Below are 20,474 nucleotides of genomic sequence, written 5' to 3'. Positions count from 1 at the left end.
CAATAGACAATAGTTGCTTCGAGCATGTGTGCATGGCATAAAATTTATAGCTGTGAGCCGAAGAAGAGTGTCTAGTTGAAGAGACGCACCCAAAATATAGCTAAAATTAGTGGAAGCAGGGGAGTATATAAAGGCTTTTGAATCTCTGTGGGGATTAAGGAAATTGCATTCGTATTTATTTTATTCGAATTATTTTTTTTTTCGTTTATTTTGGTGAGTTGCTAATGCTAACATGTCACTTCTGCTATTCTTCATTGGAGGTACTATTAATTATTCGAGAAAGAAAATCTTGCACCTCTGTGCACTTCAAAGACACCACAATAACAATTGTTTTTTGGATAGGTAGGCCAGTTGAATATAAGTCCGATTTTATATAATTATGAGAAATTCTTCCCCACATTTAGATGCATATACTTTTTAATATAATTATAATACATAATTTAAAATTAAAAAAAAATCTTATTTAAAATAGATAAGATTCATATATTAACTTGAAATTTTAATATTTTATTAGTTGAATTTATAGATTAATTTATATAATTGTGTGTAAAATTTTTTCTGAAATTATATATATAAATATTTAATTTAATAATTATTAAAATTTATTATCATATGAAATCGTGTTATCCATAACTATTTTATTTTTAAATAAAAATATAAAGTGCATGAACTCATATAAAAATGGGATTAACAACTTTTTAAATTAAGTAGTGACAAATCAATTTATCTATTTATTATAGACTTTAGTTAATTATGCATAAATTTTAATTTAATTTTCATTAAATTTATTCTCATATAAGTTTGAATTTATACTAGACTTATCCGTAATTTTTTTGTTCAAACAATAATAATTAGTTCAAAAAAGACAAAAATAAGTGAATAAATAAATTTGTTTGCATTGGAATACTCATGCATATCATCTACCAGTCCACGAACACACAATACACTGTTTGACATACAACTTCCAGGTTTGTTGAGCAGCCTTTTGGGCATTCATATCAAACCCATCTTCCCATTTTTCCCTCCCCCTTTTCCGGGCTTTTGAAGATCTTCAGATTTCTCTTTTCTTTTCCATTCTCTGTATGTGCTCCGAAACTATGGACCAAAAACAAACCGAAGCTACCATTTCTGAATCTGAAGGTTTGCTTCTTCTTCCCTTTTCTAATTTCATTATTTTTAGTTTTCGTAGCTTTTTAATCTCTTAATTTTGCTTGATTCGTATAGTGAGATCATTCACTCTTTAGTCTTTATCTCTGCAGAGGTCAGCAGTATTGAATGGGAGTTCATAAACATGAGTGAACAAGAGGAAGATCTCATCTACAGAATGTATAGGCTCGTTGGTGAGAGGTAATATGAGCTAATACCAGTATACCACCACTCCACCCTCTCCGTTCCTTTATTTTCCAAAGGAAAAAAAAAAAAGGAATATCTATTGAACTATAATGGATCTGCTACTTACTAATGCAATTATAAGATACTGAAGAAAGTGTAATCCTTGCTCTTAATTCAAAATGCCATTGAGTTTAATGGCACTTTCATATATAATTTCATAGATACTTTGTACTTTGAACGGCCTCATTTCAGGTGGGATTTGATAGCTGGGCGTCTTCCAGGCCGAAAACCAGAAGAAATAGAGAGGTTTTGGATAATGAGACACCATGAGGCGTTCGCAAAGAAGAGAAAAACTGCATAGTACAATAAAAACATTCTAACACCTTCAGCTACCAACTTGTAATGGCTTCAACTAAGCTATTCATTTAAGCGTTGTTCTTTTTTCCCCATTATTTACATTGTTTGTGCAAGAGTTTTAGATTCTCCATTTTTAACACATTCTGATGAGAACATTTCCTGCTGTTGGCGAAGGTAGATACAGAAAGCACAAATACAGCCTAGTTGATCCTCCAAGGCAAGTTTCTTTTAGCATGGAGTTCAAAAGCCCTATAATGCCCTATGCAGTTCAAAAGTACTGTGCCAATATAATTATTATGAATCTTGACAGCATATTTTGAAAGTCTAATAATAAGCTAAGGTGAAACTTCTCCCATAAAATCTATCACGATTCGTGCTTATGCAAACATCAAGAGAACACAGAACATACATTTGCCAGCTAAGAAGTTTGAATATATACATGTGAAAGATATTATCAGATTATAAAGGAGAGACAATATTACATGTATACATGATGACTGGAAGTCTCCAAGTTCTGTAGAAGTATATATTACATTATATGAGATATTTCTATTTTCATATAGTTAAAAATCCCTATAATACAGTCATTAGTATAAAGCATCTATTGGTGCGTATTTATACAAGGGGAGAAAGTAATGTAAGCAAACCTCATGAGATTCATCAATTCAAACAACATAACGGCGAAGATAATCCACTCTAGCTGGGTGCTTGAGCTTCATGAGCGCCTTAACTTCATACTTCCTAACCATTTCTCTGGAGATGTTTAAGTTTCCAGCAATCTCTCCTAACGTTCTATCACCTTTACCATCTAGCCCATATCTTTGTCTGATCACTAGGCTCTCCTTAGGTTTTAGAGAATCAAGCTGTAAGGGATTTTCAGAAATTAATTAAAATATTACCGATGGTAGTATGATCAACAACTAATTGAACTTAACTAGTAATGACAATTGTAATAATGATCCAAGGGAGAATTAAAACAGTCATGTGTGTTTCCTCCAAGAGGGAAAAAAGAACTATAGAAGCATTTTAATAAGATAAATCTATCCCCAGAGAATAAGAGCCACTCCTACAATAGCAAAAAATTCTCAAAACCTGAGAATCCCAGGTGAAGCAAGTGCCTTGTGCTTATGCATCTTAATAGAAGAGATATCCAAATAAGTGATATAACAGAAAAATAAAGACAGTTAGAAAAAAAAGAACTATAAGGTTCAACAACTATAAGCTATTAAGGAGGGGAAATCAGATAATCCAGTAAAAAAACCAAGGTCTGGGGAGGATGAATAGTTACCACATCATCTAGAGCAAGCCTTAGAAGAGCTGGCTGCCTCCGGTTATCACCTCCATCAACGTCAGTGATCCCATTAATGAACTCTTCCTGCGTAACTGCATGCCTTGAATGTAAAGATAAAACGGATTTTGAAGCCCTCTTTACTTCGTGATATCTCTCAGGAGAGATCCCCACTCTCTCTATAATCTCTTCCTCTGTTGGCTCTCTTTGAAGCTTAACCATCAACTCCAGTTTGGCTTTCTGGATCTCTAATCTGACCTGCAAAAATTGAAGTTTGAAATGTCATAATATATTGCCATTTTGTTGGCAGCAACCAATATACACCAAAACAAGAATTGAATATAGATGCTGCTCTTTCTAAATTTTTCTTTATGGATATAGACTTGAAACTGTTGCTTCTGATGTAGATGCAACAGCAAGCATTCCAAGGAACAAAAAAAGACATTATTTAAATGAGAGTAAATGGGACATATAATCATCATGATGAAACACAGAGAGACAGACAGAGGGAGGGCGAGAGAAACAAAAGAAGCTAACGTGTGGATAGAACATACTGATTCAAGGCCAAATGAGACACGTGTAAAGCTTGAAAGTGTCATTGAACGTATTATGGCATGTCTAATCCAAAAAAGACTATATGTGGAGAGCCGAAATCTCCTCTTGGGTTCAAAGCGATCAATAGCTGTAATAAGTCCCTTAACTCCTGCTTGACAAAGGTCTTGGAATCTCGGGCCATTTGCAAAATCTTGAAAATATTTATTGATTACAAACAATATAAGCCGGAGATTGTGCTGCAATAAATAAAAGAATTGTAAATGAAAGTTATTTCTTCAAAAAGATGAAATGTCTTAATGGACATCAACAATGCATCTTGACCAAAAGATGAAATTGAACAAAACTCATAACCACTTAAATAACTTATTCAACATGTTATCATGAACAATATCATTGTCCCTCAGTGGCTCAGTTACTAGTACCGACAGTGATTGTAATCAATGGAAATAAACAGTTACCTTAATTAGCTTGTTTCTTGCAGCTTGACCAACTTCTATCTGTTTTCTTGCTTCCTCTACATTCATATTTGTTGCCTCAGCTAGTTCACCTTCATTTGGTTCTCTACCCAATTTTTTCTGCAATTTGTCTTTCACTTGAAGGAGCGCCTAACAGAAAGACACATAACTAAGCAACAGAAAACTACCAATTCTCACACAAGAAGGCAAATGATCAATTTTCAAAACTAAAGACATTGGAATAAAGTCTGTATTTACCTTCATTGGTTGCATCAACTTGAACAACCAGGCATGTTCTGTTGAAGAAAGAACTGGAGGTATCTTCATTTTTTTCCAATCCAAGCTGACCAAATCAGTTGAAGCAGAATAGTCTCTCACAAGTTCATCAATCTTTTCATCTTCATTCTGAGCACCAGTTTTCCTCCTAATTGGAGTAACCACTTCCTCTATGGTATTCTTCCTCATTGCAATTCTTTCATCAAGGCTCAATCGTTTAGTTTTCTTTGCAGGGTTCTTAACAATAACTTTACTAGTTCTATTCTCTGATTGCTTGACACCTTCACCAGTTTTCCTTTTCCTTCTCTGACCTTTCCCGATCAAGCCATTTACATCTACATCAGAATTATCAGTTGTAGGGCTAAGCTTGTATAAGTTCTCAAGCTTAGCGGCAGCTTCATTGTAATCCATTTCCAAGGTGCTTGACGACAATTCATTGTTAGTTTTTCCTCGTCTCTTCTTCCCTTTGGTGGTCTCTACAGGCAATGGGATTTGCTCACGAGGTGCAACCAAAGCTGTGTTATTGGGTTTATCATCTTTAAAAGCCACAATCAATGGTCTTTTTAATGTGGATTTGTACTTTGAAAGTTTTGTGCTGAATCCTAGTGTTGTCTGAGCAGCTGAGCTAGAAGCAGTTACAACTCCCATGCCAAGTTCCTAGTGAGAATTTTAAGTAACAGTGAGGACTTTTCTCTCGCTGCACAAACACCAAACATAACAATGATGAGTTAGTGAGAATCCATATCGACTTTTCACTTGGGAGTCATATGAAGACAAACACACATTTAAACTCCATAAATTAAGGTTTTTTTAGTATACATTATGTCCATTTCCACCGAAATTCCACACCCCATCCCCCCCCGCCCCTCCCCCCCCATAAAAAAAAAAACGAAAGGGAATAGATTGTAGAAAATTCCCCTTATTTTGATTCTATAATTCGACCAAATAAAAAGAATGACTAAACCAGCCTAGCATAGCCTCATCATTTTCGCGCATAATAGCTTTCTTGAATCTAATCACAAATAAATGAACAAATCATCAGAAACTACAAAATTCATGAATACTTAGCAATTAAAATTACCAAGAAAATGGTAATTAATAACGATCAACCCAAATAGCAACACTTAACTATATAGAACCCAGCTAAGAATTTGGAATCATCATTAATCTATCAGAAAAAAAAAAAAATAAAACACTAACGCAAACATGCACCGATCCATATAAAACAAATGGAAGTAAATATCTGCAGAAAATCAACATTACAGCTTTTATAAATCGCCGAAAATTTTGCAATAACTATGCCATAAATACATAAAACTCAAAAAAGAGCATACCTATATGAACACAGCAACGACCAAATTTCTCACTTCACGCAGAATCTCCGATTTGTATCGAGCGATTTCTGTGACAAACTCCAAATAGAAGAACGCAGAGAATCTAAACTGAGATACATTTTGAGCTTTTATAACGAAGAAAGAATAATCTAAACATGTAAAAAAAGGTGTCCACGGGTTATTTCTCCGAATAATCAACGGACAGGAACATGGGGTGTATTGTATCAACGGCTAAGAAGGTGACAAGTAAGATACTGAGAGAGCGACTTAAGAGTGGTGGTAACGACGTGGCCAGAGGTGAAGCAAGAAATAGCATCTATGAGGTCTTGCGTGGCCATTTTAGATTGTAAGGGGAGATATTTGGAAGGGAATGTGGTTGATCATTATAACACGTGGGAGGTTCTCATTGGAAGTGACATGTGAGATGTGGCTTGTAGGGTCCAACAAATGTGGTGGTCTAGTGTGTCCTTACGTTTTCTAATCACAGCCAGTCAAAATGATAGTCTCTCTCTAGAATTAGGATAATTCTTGCCAGCTTAACAGTAAGATCAGTGGCCTAGTGTACATGCATTTTCATTTTTAATTTTAAAAATCACCATTTTTTTCATAAATGTAAGAGATATTAGTTTTTAATATTTGAATAATATTTTATATTTTCTGTAACACTATTATACTAATTTAAAATGAATTATTTTTTATGTTTTGCATTTGCTTAATAAATTTTTATTAATTACTTACTTGTTTTTATATTTATTTATTAATTTAATATGATACTCTTAAAATAAATAAGATCTTATTATTAAATTTATAAATTAAATTAACATTCAAATAATTGATGTTGAAATCATAAAACTAAAGCCTCCAGAATGTTCTAGGCCTTCAGTGCAAGAGTGGATCCAAAGTGACAACCCATTTTGTCATCGTATGTAATCGGACCATAGGTCGCCAATATGGATTGGTTGGGCCAGACCCAAGCCCACTACAATCTAGTTATAACAGCATTAATACTAAGATATTGAAGTGGTGAAATGACAGATATGGCCTCTGATCGAGTCCAAGTCCGACTCGGTTGAAAAGTGACATGAAAGTTCGTTATAATTTCCACGCGCTATCCCCCATGGTCCACCATTTTGGTGGCACGAGTATGAACCCACCTCCGTTTTGCGGCTGTGTAGACTAACAAGGCTCCTTTCTAATTTTCTACGAGAAAACAAGGCAGGCAGCTGTTTCGCTCCCTGCGTGAGAGTTATTACACAGTTTACTTCCACTTTCAGATTTAAAGTGTTCTGTTTACTTCTTACATTGAAATCATTTGATTTTGAATTGGTCCAAACGTGTCAGAAACTACCTGTTACATAACCCTTCTTCACCGTCCTCGAAAATTCTTCAACCCATCGCCTATACTATAGGCCAAGTTTTCAAATGACGTATAAGAAAAATTATAATGCAAATTAAAAAGGAAAGTTGAAAATTGTCGAAGAAAATAATAATCGAACGGGACAGTCAACATAATGTGATATCTAAAGGGCAAATTCACGCCCTGGTAACACGAGTCCACGTGTGCCACAATCAACGGGTGCTATTTATAAATGTACGCTGGTATGTGTTTTCCTAAGACTTATACGCTGGATTTAGGTAAGACAAGCAAATGTAATAATTGCAACGTCACTATAACACAAAATATATATTATACTTGCAAAAAATATGTCAAATTAATATAATTAATGCGGGACTCCACGTTATTAAGAGTTATTTAAAATTATTTATTTTAAATATATTAAACTAAAATAAGAATAAATATTTTCAAAATGTTAAAAATTAAAATCTTATTGCATATGAATTAACTTAAAATACTCTAAATTATAAGTAATAGAGATTAAAATATACATAAAGTATAAGAAATATTTTGAATTTTAAAAGTAATTATCATGGTGAAAATTTTTTTTTAACAAACAGAAGATCTTATTAACATTTAACAAAATTGTCCTTTTAAAACAAATTCAATAAATGATTAGGGGAAATTAGAACACCACTCCACACTTACAGATTTTAGTCTGACATGCTTAGCAAGCCAATCAATACGAGAGTTGGCCGATCTATTAACATAAGACACAAAACATTGAAAGGAACATAGCTAACAGGGATTTAATGTCAAGGTTAACAACTTGGATTTTTCAAGGAATAGCAAATAACAAACCACCCATGGCCATAATCAATTCGAAGGAGTCAGACTCTAATATGATTAGAAGGAAATTTCTACTAATAGCAAAAAGGATGGCTTAGATGTAAGGCAAAGCCTCATGCCCAATGAGAATTTTATCCTGGATGCTCCTGTGGGGAGCAAAAGCTGATCGAAGAGGAGATTTAGGGTTTTAGTCCGTTCACTACCACTTTAGACACAATTTTATAAATAAAATTGTAAAAACTTATTGGTCTAAAGTCGGAAAAGGAGTTGATGGTTATTTATTTGGCCTAAAGTCGGAAAAGGAGTTGAGGGTTATTTATTTGGAATAAATACAATCACTATATCATTAGCCCTTTTAACAAGAGTATCAAAGACACAAAAAGTCTGAACTAACTTAATAATATTGTGTTTCATCACCGCCTAATACTTTTGAAAGAATAAACGTTAGAAACCATCAGAATCAGAAGTCTTGAAAGCTCCCATATTAAAAAAAATACATCGAATTTCCAATTTTGAAAATTGGTTGACAAACTTCTTGTTCATTTCTTTTAAAATTGATAGGGTATATTTAGAAGAAAAACAGGATAATTATGTATATTTTAAGTTAAATACAAATTTTGAAAGCAATTCAGAGTTTTCTCGAACTGATTGTGGATAAAAGGGTTCAAGCTGTTTTAAATCCTGTCAATATAATTTCGTTATTTAAGTCAATAGTAGATAAATGAAAAAAGTAAGTATTTTTGTCTCTATATGATAACCAATTCATCCTTGATTTTTAGAATTAAAAGACTTCTTTCATCTCATAATAGAAATTCAGTTTCGTTTTTATAAACTTAATCTCTTTCATTAAAATTTTTTTTATAATACAAAGCAGACAGTAAGAATAAAAGCAAGTTAAAAAAATAAAAATAGTGTCGCTGTGATTAAAAAAAAGATCAAAAAAATATTATTAAAAATAATATACATCGTACTGATTGTTATATGTTCATCGAGCAAGATAATTGAGGAAATGTTAAATCATCGTATAACAAGAGTAAAATTCATTTTTTAATATTTTACTTGTATTAGAAAAATGAATTTATTTATTTTTTTATATATAAAATAATATTAATATTGTTAAAAATATAAATTTTATATTCTTTTTACTAATACACCATTCACTTATATTTTCATTATTAAATCAATTTTAAAACTAATAAGTTTTGCATTTTTAATATACATTAACTAGTATATATGAAAACGTTAGGAAGTAACTTTTTAATTAAAAAGCCATTTTATAATTCAAATTAAAAAAACATATTATTATAGAATGAATAGAATATTGTTTACAAATTAATTTTTTAAAATATTTATCTGGATGCTACTCCATTCAATAACCTTCGAAAGAGAGGGCAATCGAGTCGTGCATACGTTGGAATGTCATTTCATTTTGAATATTCTATCAATTTAATTTAAAATCAAATTACATAAATTAAAAATTAAAAATTTAATATTTATTAAAATTAATTTAATTTAAATTAAATTAATGAATTATATTTTTAATGTATTTTTTATTTTTTATACTTTATTTTTAATATTTAATTAAATTTAATATTTTAAAATTTAATTAAAATATTTTTATTTTAATCAAATTTAAATAATTAAAAAATTTTAAAATAAAAATAAAATAAAACTGAAAAAAATAAAAAAAATAAATTAAAATTTTAAATTAATTTAATTCAATTAATTTTTTCATTTTAAATTAAATATTACTCACCTTTAACAATAAATTTAACTAATTAATAAAATTTATATTTAAAGAAAAAAAAAACTTTCAGTAATTAAAAAATATTTAGATTTTTTTTTTTAAAAGGCGAGTGGACATGTCATATATCAAACGCTGAAGGCTAGTAGACTTGTGCTGGTCACATCGAGCAAATGGAAATTGTCGTCTGAACTTACTGGTGTAAACGCTGAAGCCGGAACTGCCGTATCATTGTTTTGGGAAACTTCTTGGAGAGGAAACAAATGCAAAACAAATAAAAAATAAATTTAAATAATTTTTTTAAGTGTTTAAGAGAAAAATAAAAGAGAATAGGAAATAGTAAAAATATATATCTATTTTATTTTTTTATTTATTGTGACAATAAATTATTATAAAACTAAAAAATAATTTCATTTATTTACTATTCACTTTCTCTCTAATTTAATGTGAAAATTATTTATGAGTATTGTTACATATTTTTCTAACTTATTTCATTTTTTTCTTTTCAAATAAATAAAAATGAAAAATTATTTTATTTTCTGTTCTTATTTTCTATCAATCCAAACAAGATATAAAAGATTCTTCTAATGATTCCTTTTTTAACTTCCCAGTTCCCATCTCCATTAATTATCAAATATATGTTTAAATTCAACAAAGAATTTTAAATTTACAATCTATATTTCGTTTTTCTATTTAATAATATTTAAGAAATAATTTTTTAATGTACATTAAATATGAAAATATAATTAAAACTAAATTAGTGAATATTATGCATTATATGTTGGAAATTAATTTGCTAATTAATATATTCAAGTTGAATATATGTGAAGAAGTAAAATTATTTTAGAAAATAGAAAATTAAAATTTATTATTTTAATTACATTAATTATATCTCTATTTATATAAAATATAAAAATATTTTAAATTATTTAAAAATTTAATCCAATAATAAATATATTTAAATAAAATTTTAAGAGATTTTAATTTGTACGCTTCAAATATTCGGTCCCATTTTAAAAAATTGAAAAGATGTTTTAAAGATATTTTATTTTTATAAAAGAATGTCTAAACCAAAAAGGGGGCAGGGCGGAAAAAAAAAAAAAAGAAGAAGTGGAGAGTGGAAGTTGAAATGGTCAGCAATTGGACTTTCCTCAGCCTTTGAACCACAGTTCCGATGACCAAAGACCGGTCTTAATGCTATTTTTCTCCGTCAAACTTTTCTCTTTCAGCTCCTTTCTCCTTCCCTCTTTTCTTCATTCAAAACGAGGGTTTACCTTAAAACCCACACCACCTTCTCTCGTTCCTCAGCTTCTCAATCTTATATCTTTGCAGTTTCAAAAACCCACGAACCTCAGATCATTATAATCATGTTCTGTTATAGTTTCCCCTTTTTCAGTTGATCCATTTCCTTCATCATTTGTCTCCATAATTTAGTAATTTAGTACTTGAATTCCTCGTATTGGCTTCTCATCTTATACTTGCTATTTCCTATCATTATACGATCTCTCGTGATTATATGAGCTAGAAAATTAGTAACCCACTGCAACAGTCAGCCTAGCTTGATTACTTGATCAAACCATTGGAGTAGAGCTTAATTTCTGAGTTATATTCAACTTGTAAATGGATAATATGGGGGACTGGGAGCAAACAAAGAATCTTGTAAACGAGCTAACGCTAGGGAGAGAGCTAGCAAGGCAGCTCCAAATCCATCTCAACGTGCCATCTTCTTCGCGAGAAACCCGTGAAGTGTTGGTCCAGAAAATCCTTGCTTCCTTTGAAAAGTCACTTTCGGTGCTAAATTTGAGCAGCTCAATAAGAGAGACGAATCCCACTGGATTTGCCATTGGGATGTCTGAGTCGCCGCCTTCTCTAAGTGGAAGTCCCCGGAGTGAAGACTCCGACAGGGACTTCAAGGACCACGACCCTAAAGATGGGTCTAGGAAGAGGTATATATACATATACATATGTTGATACCTTATTAGTGTTTTTTTAGACAATAACTTTGGCTGGGTGTCTGTCTAGCTAAACTGCGGTTAATTTTTCAGGAAGGGCACGCCAAGGTGGACACAGCAAGTGCGAGTTAACCCAGGGATGGGACTAGAAGGGCCTCTTGATGATGGCTTTAGCTGGAGAAAGTATGGGCAGAAAGACATCCTTGGAGCTAAATATCCAAGGTTCCCTTCTTTCTATTTTCTTGCTGTTTGAACACTAAATAGCATCTATATTCTAAAAGTAGAACTCTTTAATTAACACCGTATCCTAGGTTATCATGAAGTCCTATTTTTCAGATTTTTTTTTACCTAAGTGCATATGAGGTAGTGCAATATAAGATCGGTAAGAAGTACACAAGAGAAATATATGTGTTAAGGAAAAAATAAACATACCATATTTATAATCAATTAAGCAGCGGCATGCAAGCAATGATCTCCTTGAGTTGCTTGCTGCTTTGAATATTAGTGCCTGTGAAGGAACTTGTCTAGAATTTATGTGGATGAACTATAATTTCAACTATATGAGAAATCAAATCAAATACTTGCAAAACTATGCTTTAAAATGGTTCCATTGTTGGTTTCTTCTTGTGGCTATTAGCTACGCTACGTTCTCTCCAAGCAATAATACCCTCTCTACTGCATGTCATTAAATAATATTAATGGTTTCTACATCAATAATGGCCACAGAAAAAAGCAAGGTTACAGAATTTAATGTTAAGAGCAAAATCTTCGTAATAAATACACGAATAACTATTCACCGATCCCGATTGTATGGATATCGAGGACGCAATTTCATTGGACGTATTCATACTCATACTTCACATCATTATCTTTCTGTTAACTGTAAATATCACCCATAAAATCTCCTTTTCTTCTCATCAAAATAGTATAAATTTGCATATGCAGGGGCTATTATAGATGCACTCATCGAATTGTCCAAGGCTGTTTAGCAACAAAGCAAGTGCAACGATCCGACGAAGACCCTACCATCTTCGAGATTACCTACCGAGGAAGGCACACATGCAACCAAGCATCCCATATGCTCCCTCCTTCACAGCCACTCGAGAATCAAGAGCCAAACAGTGGCATGGAGCAGCCCCAGCAACAGCAAGAAAATCAACAGCAATCTCAAGATCTCTTAAATATTCGTTCAGGACTTAAAGTCATAACCGAAGGATTGGACTCGCACGAGCAATCAGTTCCTCCTTCCCACTTTCTTTCTGGATCAAATTTTAAGGCAGAAAATCAAGTGTTTTCACCTCCTACTGTTGATAAGAGCTTCAAGGGGATTTATTCTCAATCTAATTTCATATCTCCTACGACGTCTGGGAAGAGCTATTTCTCTGCTTCTTCATCTGGGATGCAGCATTACTTGGGAGGGAATCAGAATTTTCAGACTTCTGAATTTGAGCTGAATGACATAATCTCTGCTGCTACTTCAACTACAGACTCTCCTACAGTTGGTTTGGATTTCCCATTTGGCAATGTAGAATTTGATCCAAACTTCACATTCGACAACTCAGGATTCCTTCCCTAGTGTAGACAGCAGAAGCATCTGCTCTGATCAGCAATCGCACTCCGTCACTTGCACTATATTACTAATTAATTAAGATACAGTCGTGTTAATTTGTAGGCATAGAAAATTTTGCTTAACGTGTTTCATTTACAAGTATTTTCACCCCTTAAATCATTAATTATTGTCTTGTGTTTCATGCAAATAATAATTGTATTATAAAATTTCTCAATTGTATTTGTTTTTGTATTTTTATCTTGTAAGCAGGTGAAAACCTAATATATATATAATTGTATTTGTAATTCTTGTAAATTTTCTCTTGCACTGTATCTTTTTCTTAAAATAAGAAACAAATTGGCAGAAAAAAAAAAAAGCAAAAGAAAAAAAATTCTTAAGATTTATTAAAATATAAAAGATGAATTCTTCAATTTCTATTGCACAAGAGATCTCTCCCTCAACCGATAGCAAAAATGAAAGTTAAAAAAAATAAAATAAAACGTATAAGCAAAAGACGATATAGCAAAAATCTTAAAGGTCTACAATAATTTTAACTAAAATATTTACTCAAAAAAAAAAAAAAAAAAAAAGAAGTCTGATGAGAACTTTAGTGTCTGACTCAGGTGGGTCCCACTTCTTTCTTCCCCCGACGAAAGTAAAGTAACCCATTAGGCCACTAGTCAAAGTGACGTTAGGAGCATTCGCACTAAGGTATAGCGTTGACTAAGATTTTTGGGCCTGAAAGTTAATCTCACGCCCTCTTTATTACTAGTGGGCCTCGACAATGGACCGAACCATCCTTCAAATCCAGAATGCTTCCAGACCCATTAAGAGTAATTGCATGGTCCATTCGAAGTCTCAGCTCCATAAGGTCTAGAACTACAGTAAGTGCTTTTTTTTTTTTGGATCAAAAGAACTACAATAATTTGAATTGAAACAATTCAAGTGGTGGTCCAGGCCCCGGTTAAGCACTCATAAACCATCTCAGATTGCCACGCCCGCGGCAACCTGAGATTACAGGGACCATTTGTGGTCCACTGCTCTAACTATGATTCATTAGATTCAATTTTCCCAAAAAAAAAGGGGAAAATCGATGAAATTGTAATGATTTGAAAGTAGGAGTAGTTTTGGTTAGTGGTCCAATGGGTTGCATGCTTCCTTCCCTGAAGCATGCCACTTCTGATGATATTAGGGTTCTGTTTATAAGACATATATATATGTGATGATTTGGCTAGATTGTAGAGAGGTGGGTGACATTAGGGTTCTGTTTCCCATGCCATTTAATTTCAGACTTACCCATATTTATGTCAAGTCCTTGTAGTTGTTGCTGTCTTTCAAATTCATGTATATATATATTTCCTCAATTGACTATCTCACCATATTTTTAAAAACATTCTATTACTTTTTTTTTTTTGAATTTCAATATAAATATTTAATTTACTGTCATATAAAATCAAATTTACAATAGTCATAATTTAATATTAATATTACATCGAATATTTATAGATATAATAATTATAAAATATATTTTTATTGGCTAGATTTTTTGCCATTTTAAAGAAGTTAATGTTCAATAAACACTTTTTTAATAAGAGTTCAGTAAAATAATTAACTCAATTTATTTAATAGTTTTAAGCCGCTGATATATATTCGTTTTAATTTTGCTAAATTATCAATGCTGGCCCTCACAAGTGCATGTAACAAAAGTTATATAATGTTTGCAAAACCTCTGGGAAAGAAAATAACTTAGAATCGAAAAATTAAAAATTGAATTCATACATTAATTCAAATTAAAATATGAGAAACAAAGAAGGGTGTTTTTAGTATAAACTTCATTTCATATGATAACGAGTTTTATAATTACTATATTAAATATTTGTATCAAAATTTGTGTATGTAAAGTTAAATAAGCACACAAATTTAAATGCAAATATTTAATATAATGATCATAAACATCGTCTTCATATGAGTTTGAGCTTATAATAATGGCACCCGGATAAGAATGCTGAATCACAAAGTGTATGTTACCCTAGCTAGCTAGCTAACTACTTACTACAGGTCATGAGACTGATCTACAATTGCATTTGTTAATAAGGAATGCTGGCAAAATGCCTTCCTCTTTTGCTTTATTACTTTAGGATAACATACTATTGGCAGAATGTTTGCTGGACTTGTTGAGCGAGCTCCTCTGCACTAAGCTGGCATTCAATTCCAATCTGTTCAAAGCAACCAGAATTAATGGTCCAATCATTAAAAGAAAAGGGGAAAAAATACATTAACAAGATGTCTATTTTGTTCTTTTCCCTTTTTTTTTTTTATAGTAATAATAGAAATAGTAATAATAATAATAATTCAAACACCAAGTGCAAAGTACAATGATTCGAAAGAATGTGGGGTGGGTGAGTTGATGCTTCAATTCAATTATTGAACTCAAAGAAATAACATAAGTGACCAAAATCTAAAAGAATGAGTAAGCTGGATTTTGTTTAACTGTTACCTTGATAGTGAAGGAGTTAAGCATGGTCTCATCTAAAGAGTTGATGCTCACATGTAGGATCTCGAGGGAGAGGTCTTCCAGGGCAGAAATTATCTTCACAGCTTGACCAGGAATCCTGGGAGATACTGTTTTCAATAGGAGGTTTGGCCCAGAGAACTTAACCTCCACATCGGCAATGGCAGACTTGGAATTTGCAACCAGTTCGTTGATATTGTCATTTATGGAGGAAGAAGACGAAGTAGGAGATGGCTCGAGAGGACTGGCAATGGTGGGGGAGAGGTAGCCTTGCTGCAACCTAGGTCTGTAGGGACTACCTGGTTGTGGGGTTCTTGGGCTTATAGGTAAGTTGAGTCTCGGACTTCGCACTGGTGGTTTTCTAGGGCTAAGGGGTGAGGGTCTTGGACTTGATACTAGCCTAGGGCTAAGTACTTCACTGTAAACTTTTCTTTGCTTCTTGGCCTCAAGGGATTGTAGAACTTGCTGCAATTCGTTGATGTAATCAACAACACCTCCAATGATTGATGCTTGGTCTCCCTAATAATAAATAACATATACATGCTTCAACCACAATGAAATAATTCTTAAAAAAAAAAAAAAGAATTTCAAGTCTCAACTCGAGGGTTTCAAGTTTTGAACCATAGAAAAGTGAGGTGAGGGGGCCTATCCAAACGGGAGTTGCCGAAAATGTTTTTTAAAAAAATAATAAACACTAAGAAGACAAGAGCTGGGAATATGAAGACAAAGCCCCAAGGACTTCTCTTTCTTTTGCTTTCTGGCGAAAGAAAAATGATTTCTTTGCTAACTTGTTCAAATTTTGTTTTATTGACAAAATAATCTGACACATAGCATGAGTTTCATTTGGAAAAAATTGTTGAGCCATTGAGCCAACGGCACATCATGAAAGAAATCAAATTCATGCAGGAATCTAACCTCTTTTCTGATAGTTGATGGTAAAGAGGCCTCCAAAAGTTTAAGCAATATTAACATAGGAAGAAGTAGAAATAGAATGACTTACTCTCTTGACGTAGAAGCAAGGCATGAGTGATCTTAAAACAGACAAATGCTCGTTCATTTGTTTTCTCCGGTTGCGCTCCACTGTAATATGAGACATCCTTTGTTGGCCATCTGGGTTTACCATTTCCTCTGAGGAAACAATAGTCTTCTGTCTCTTGTTCTTTGGTGAAGTTTCGAGCTCAGTCTCAGATTCCAGCGGAGCACTAGAAGATGTAGACTTCTGAGACACCAGCCTCGTCGCTTCTTCACTTTCTTTTGAGCTAACAGCAACTTCATCCAGTGGTGTAAATGGAGAGAACTCGGTTGCTCTATCTAAGCTCTCAAAAATAGCGAAGAGATCGTCTCCATCTAAGGTAGTGTCGCCAAATTCAGGATCTTCGAGGAAATCAGACAAAGTGTCAGTCATTGTAAACCTCTCCTTTCCTTTGTTGTTTGCTTTCTTTTCAGAGGAAAGGATAGAAAAGTGCGGATTGGAATGGAGCGAAAAAGTGGGAAAAAGACCCAGATGGTGACCAGCGAAGAAAAAAAATTACAAGATGAAGAAAAAAAAGAAGATGCCAAAAGAAGTATAAGGAAAGAAATGGAATGACAATGACTAAACTATCACCATCAACGCTTTTTGAAGGTGTTTTCAAGTGAAGTTAGGTTGAGGATGCATGCCGTTGGTTGCTGGGAATCTTTCGGGTATTCAGGGAGGCAGTGAGCACTGAAAACCAAGATGATAGAAACTACAAAGGCTGAATCGAAGCCACAAAAATCAAAATAGCACCCAGAGAGAGAGAGAAGGAGAGGAATCAGGAGAGAGTGGCGTTATAAAAAAGGTGGATGTCAACGAAGAAATAGGGAAGTCGTATTGAAGGAATACTGGTGGGCTAACCAGGTTTAATGTTATTGTCATGTAATATTACTAAAGATAAATAAAAATTATTCATCATGGTAAATAATTTCATTCTCATGAGTTTGTTGGTCATATCACTAAGGTACTATTTTTTTTTTTAAAAAAAAAAACCTGATACATGTATATTTTCTAATAAGGACTACTTCATGAAAAATGCTCTTATTTGCTGCTATTTTAATGCAAAAGGAAGGTATAATTTTGTTTCCCGACATTTTTTTAAAGAAAAAAAAAAGCACTCATATAGTCGGATAGTACGTGAATCTAAATAAATCTGAGAGATTTTAAATTTTACTTTCTAATTTTAGAATGAAAATCTCTCAGATTTATTTAGAATGAAAATCTAAATAAACCTGATTTATCTATATATTTTTTTTATCTGTATTGTCTTACCTATATTTTGAGTTCACGGTGGACGGAATTCATATAAATAATGCCCTCCCAGGCAAACTAATTGAAATTAATGTAAAGGATGTTTGATTTATTTTTTTTATTTTACCTACAGCTAATAACCTCCAAAATAATTAATTATGTGTAAAATTTTGAAAACTTAGTTAATAGGAGATTTTTCGAATGAGATTTTATTTAATTTTTTTTGTATTTATTAATTATAAAACTTTTTTAATCAATTTTAATAAAACAATAAATTATTTATAATTTTATAAATAGTTATATTAGTTATAACATTTATTCTTATGTTTTAAAAATATGTATATACATAAAAAAATAAATCATATTTTAATTAAAAATATATTTTTAAATAAAAAATATGATATGTGAAAGCAACGTTATCAAACACACCTAAAACGTAATTAGCAATAGTTATAAGTAACGGTTAAACCACATGGGCGTCAAGTTATAAACAAAAAATAACCCATTTGAATTTAGGGTTTTCACATTGAAAATTTTTACTATCTATCTGTTAAGGTATTCCCGTGGAAAAACGTTGAAGATGATCTACTGTGTATATATATATATATGTGTGTAGTGAAAGATTGCATGCGTTAATTTGTTAGGTTTAAATTGAAGAGAGATCGTCAAATTTAAATGCGTTGTGTCAGATCCTTCCTGACTATGAATTGTGGGCATTGGGTAGCATTGATTCAGCCACACAGCCATGGACTGTCTATAAAGCAGCATTGTTATGATATCAATAGTACCCATTAACAGTAGTTGAACAATATTTTAATCTGTCATTTCAAATCTAAATTTAGAATGAATGGAATGGAGGAATTGTCATTTTACAAGGACTAGTGAAACAAATTTAAAATAGTAGTTAATGCCTTGACATGAATACCATAGCCGTTGTTTATGCTGCGAAGCCCAGCAAGTGGAGAATGTTCTCATGCCTCAGGAAATGAATGGGAAAATCTCAGTACCAAATGGATTGTTTCTCTTCTTTTACAAACACAAACTATTTTTTTCTTTCTCAGAACTAAACAGAGATATATTTAATTACTGCGGCATATCGTTTCTTCAGCTTTATATATTATGAGAATAAGCAGCCATGCAGACGACAATTAGACAGGATTGACGTTTGTTTTATTGAATATGCAACACCAGAAAGAAGGAAATTAAGGGAGTAAAAAAAAAGAAAAAAGAACCCTTGAAGCTAGTAGCTTTGCTAAGCCATCCTAAAGATGACAAAGTGAAGAAATAAGTGAATTTGGGAGAGAAAGAGAGAGAAATAAATGTGTGAGGAGATGACGATGGAGGGGTACTGGGCAGAAGTCTGCAACTTGGCTGATGAGGAGTTTGATATTATATTATTATTATTAAAAATTGGATGGCTTTCAATGCGCAGACACGGCATCTCCGTGCCTGTTAAGAGTCACCACCACAACAGTATATGGTATTGTAGAAGGAGTAATCGCGGATTCAGCATGGGAGTGCGGGTAAACTTGTCTTCACCATCCTTTGGTTTTTATAGCAATCAATTTTCTTCCAAATGAATACAACTTTTCCTTCTCACCCATCAATTTTCGCATTTACCATCTTCAACAACCTTTCCTCATCTCCATCTCCATCGCTTGCTAGACTCGCAGTCGCCAACGGGAATTTAGCTGAACCAAACTTAATCATGATGTAACTGCGAATCTGTTCTTTGTTATCATATGTAATTGAGGAGTACTTGCTTGCTTTTTTTAATCTCAAAAATCCAAGATTTAAGTTTCCCAATGTTACAAAAGCTTGAGATTCTGTTTCCCCACAGCAGCTAACTTGGGGTGCTATTATGATGTATCAGCCCTAGACTGCTGCATATTCGTCTCTTATCCTTATCTTCCAAGGGACGAATTCTCTTGAATCTCACCATTATTTTCCCTGCTTCACACTCAATTGCATGTCAACCTTGGACAGATCCTGCCTTATATTCAATTGCATGTCAACCTTGGACAGAGTATATATGTATATAAAGTTAAAACATTAACTAATTGCATTTCCTACAGAGAAGATCCTAGCTTTAAGCTAGTACACAACACATAGACAACTCTATTAACATGGGTTTTCAGAATTTATGTTGGAAGTTTACGTTTGATTGTGACCCTTCTTACAGGCTTCAGGTTTTACGTGAAATAGCAAAGCCATGCAATTAACTTTCCAGGTGTTAGCTAGTATTACCAAGTTCAAGACCATTAACCATTTGTCTAAACTCCATAGCTATAGCTAAGAGCTAGCTCAAAGCATGAAGAATCCATTTCATATTGGAGAGTTATCTTTGTGTACATAAATACACATAAAAGCAGACAACTTCATATCATTTAAAGCATACTCTCCATCTAAGTGAATAGAAATGTGGGACAAAATTTAAAAACAAAGGTGATGGAGAAAGAAGAAGAAAAAATTAATAAGATGGGACCTCACAGCTTCATTTACTTGCCAAAATCTGCAACGTCATTTACTAGCACCACGAAATATATGAGCAAACCATTACTCTACATTTACGTTCTTCAATCTCTCTCTCTCTATGGACTCCGTCGTCTCATTCGCCGGTTATTGTAAAAATTATAGGCAGCCTAGGGGCTTGTGCTGTTGGAGCACCG

At 32.8% G+C, this 20,474-nt stretch overlaps 4 protein-coding genes across 5 annotated transcripts; 2 read left to right on the top strand and 2 right to left on the bottom strand.

Moving 5' to 3' along the window:
• Positions 1-893: 893 nt before the first annotated feature.
• On the top strand, positions 894-2,097 carry LOC110616553 (transcription factor TRY). 2 transcript variants are annotated; one of them, XM_043957182.1, is made up of 4 exons: positions 894-1,140; positions 1,260-1,347; positions 1,585-1,731; positions 1,868-2,097. In XM_043957182.1, exons 1-3 carry the CDS (start codon positions 1,083-1,085, stop codon positions 1,691-1,693), a joined length of 255 nt encoding a protein of 84 aa, XP_043813117.1. In that variant the 5' UTR covers positions 894-1,082; the 3' UTR covers positions 1,694-1,731; positions 1,868-2,097. The 2 variants fall into 2 exon arrangements, with proteins under 2 accessions (XP_043813117.1, XP_021614644.1); XM_021758952.2 differs by lacking the exon at positions 1,868-2,097 and having other exon boundaries at positions 1,585-1,788.
• Positions 2,098-2,108: 11 nt separating this feature from the next.
• On the bottom strand, positions 2,109-5,780 carry LOC110617965 (RNA polymerase sigma factor sigE, chloroplastic/mitochondrial). Its single transcript, XM_021760959.2, has 6 exons — positions 5,598-5,780; positions 4,246-4,960; positions 3,991-4,137; positions 3,532-3,768; positions 2,978-3,235; positions 2,109-2,552 (listed from the first exon to the last, which is right to left on the bottom strand). The coding sequence occupies exons 2-6, from the start codon at positions 4,909-4,911 to the stop codon at positions 2,355-2,357; spliced, it is 1,506 nt and encodes a 501-aa protein (XP_021616651.2). The 5' UTR covers positions 4,912-4,960; positions 5,598-5,780; the 3' UTR covers positions 2,109-2,354.
• Positions 5,781-10,638: 4,858 nt separating this feature from the next.
• On the top strand, positions 10,639-13,367 carry LOC110616934 (probable WRKY transcription factor 30). The gene is made up of 3 exons (XM_021759467.2): positions 10,639-11,472; positions 11,572-11,700; positions 12,424-13,367. The coding sequence occupies exons 1-3, from the start codon at positions 11,147-11,149 to the stop codon at positions 13,052-13,054; spliced, it is 1,086 nt and encodes a 361-aa protein (XP_021615159.1). The 5' UTR covers positions 10,639-11,146; the 3' UTR covers positions 13,055-13,367.
• A 1,393-nt stretch (positions 13,368-14,760) lies between these two features.
• Positions 14,761-17,385, bottom strand: LOC110618176 (transcription factor SPEECHLESS). Its single transcript, XM_021761261.2, has 3 exons — positions 16,540-17,385; positions 15,525-16,058; positions 14,761-15,243 (listed from the first exon to the last, which is right to left on the bottom strand). Exons 1-3 carry the CDS (start codon positions 16,942-16,944, stop codon positions 15,175-15,177), a joined length of 1,008 nt encoding a protein of 335 aa, XP_021616953.1. The 5' UTR covers positions 16,945-17,385; the 3' UTR covers positions 14,761-15,174.
• Positions 17,386-20,474: the final 3,089 nt, after the last annotated feature.

This window comes from Manihot esculenta, chromosome 6 (genome assembly GCF_001659605.2).
Source record: "Manihot esculenta cultivar AM560-2 chromosome 6, M.esculenta_v8, whole genome shotgun sequence".
Taxonomy (NCBI): Eukaryota; Viridiplantae; Streptophyta; class Magnoliopsida; order Malpighiales; family Euphorbiaceae; genus Manihot; species Manihot esculenta.
The sequence above is the reverse complement of the archived record's forward strand: the minus strand, read 5'-3'. Positions and strand labels throughout refer to the sequence as shown.

Coding starts and splice junctions, on each gene's coding strand:
- LOC110616553 (XM_043957182.1), top strand. CDS start 1,083: ATGTGCTCCGAAACTATGGACCAAAAACAAACCGAAGCTACCATTTCT. Junction 1,141..1,259: donor TACCATTTCTGAATCTGAAG/GTTTGCTTCTTC, acceptor TTATCTCTGCAG/AGGTCAGCAGTATTGAATGG. Junction 1,348..1,584: donor TATAGGCTCGTTGGTGAGAG/GTAATATGAGCT, acceptor GCCTCATTTCAG/GTGGGATTTGATAGCTGGGC.
- LOC110617965 (XM_021760959.2), bottom strand. CDS start 4,911: ATGGGAGTTGTAACTGCTTCTAGCTCAGCTGCTCAGACAACACTAGGA. Junction 4,138..4,245: donor AGTTGATGCAACCAATGAAG/GTAAATACAGAC, acceptor TCTTTCTGTTAG/GCGCTCCTTCAAGTGAAAGA. Junction 2,553..2,977: donor GGCTTGCTCTAGATGATGTG/GTAACTATTCAT, acceptor AATCCCTTACAG/CTTGATTCTCTAAAACCTAA.
- LOC110616934 (XM_021759467.2), top strand. CDS start 11,147: ATGGATAATATGGGGGACTGGGAGCAAACAAAGAATCTTGTAAACGAG. Junction 11,473..11,571: donor AAAGATGGGTCTAGGAAGAG/GTATATATACAT, acceptor TTAATTTTTCAG/GAAGGGCACGCCAAGGTGGA. Junction 11,701..12,423: donor CTTGGAGCTAAATATCCAAG/GTTCCCTTCTTT, acceptor TTGCATATGCAG/GGGCTATTATAGATGCACTC.
- LOC110618176 (XM_021761261.2), bottom strand. CDS start 16,944: ATGACTGACACTTTGTCTGATTTCCTCGAAGATCCTGAATTTGGCGAC. Junction 16,059..16,539: donor CTTGCTTCTACGTCAAGAGA/GTAAGTCATTCT, acceptor ATTTATTATTAG/GGAGACCAAGCATCAATCAT. Junction 15,244..15,524: donor TTAACTCCTTCACTATCAAG/GTAACAGTTAAA, acceptor TGCTTTGAACAG/ATTGGAATTGAATGCCAGCT.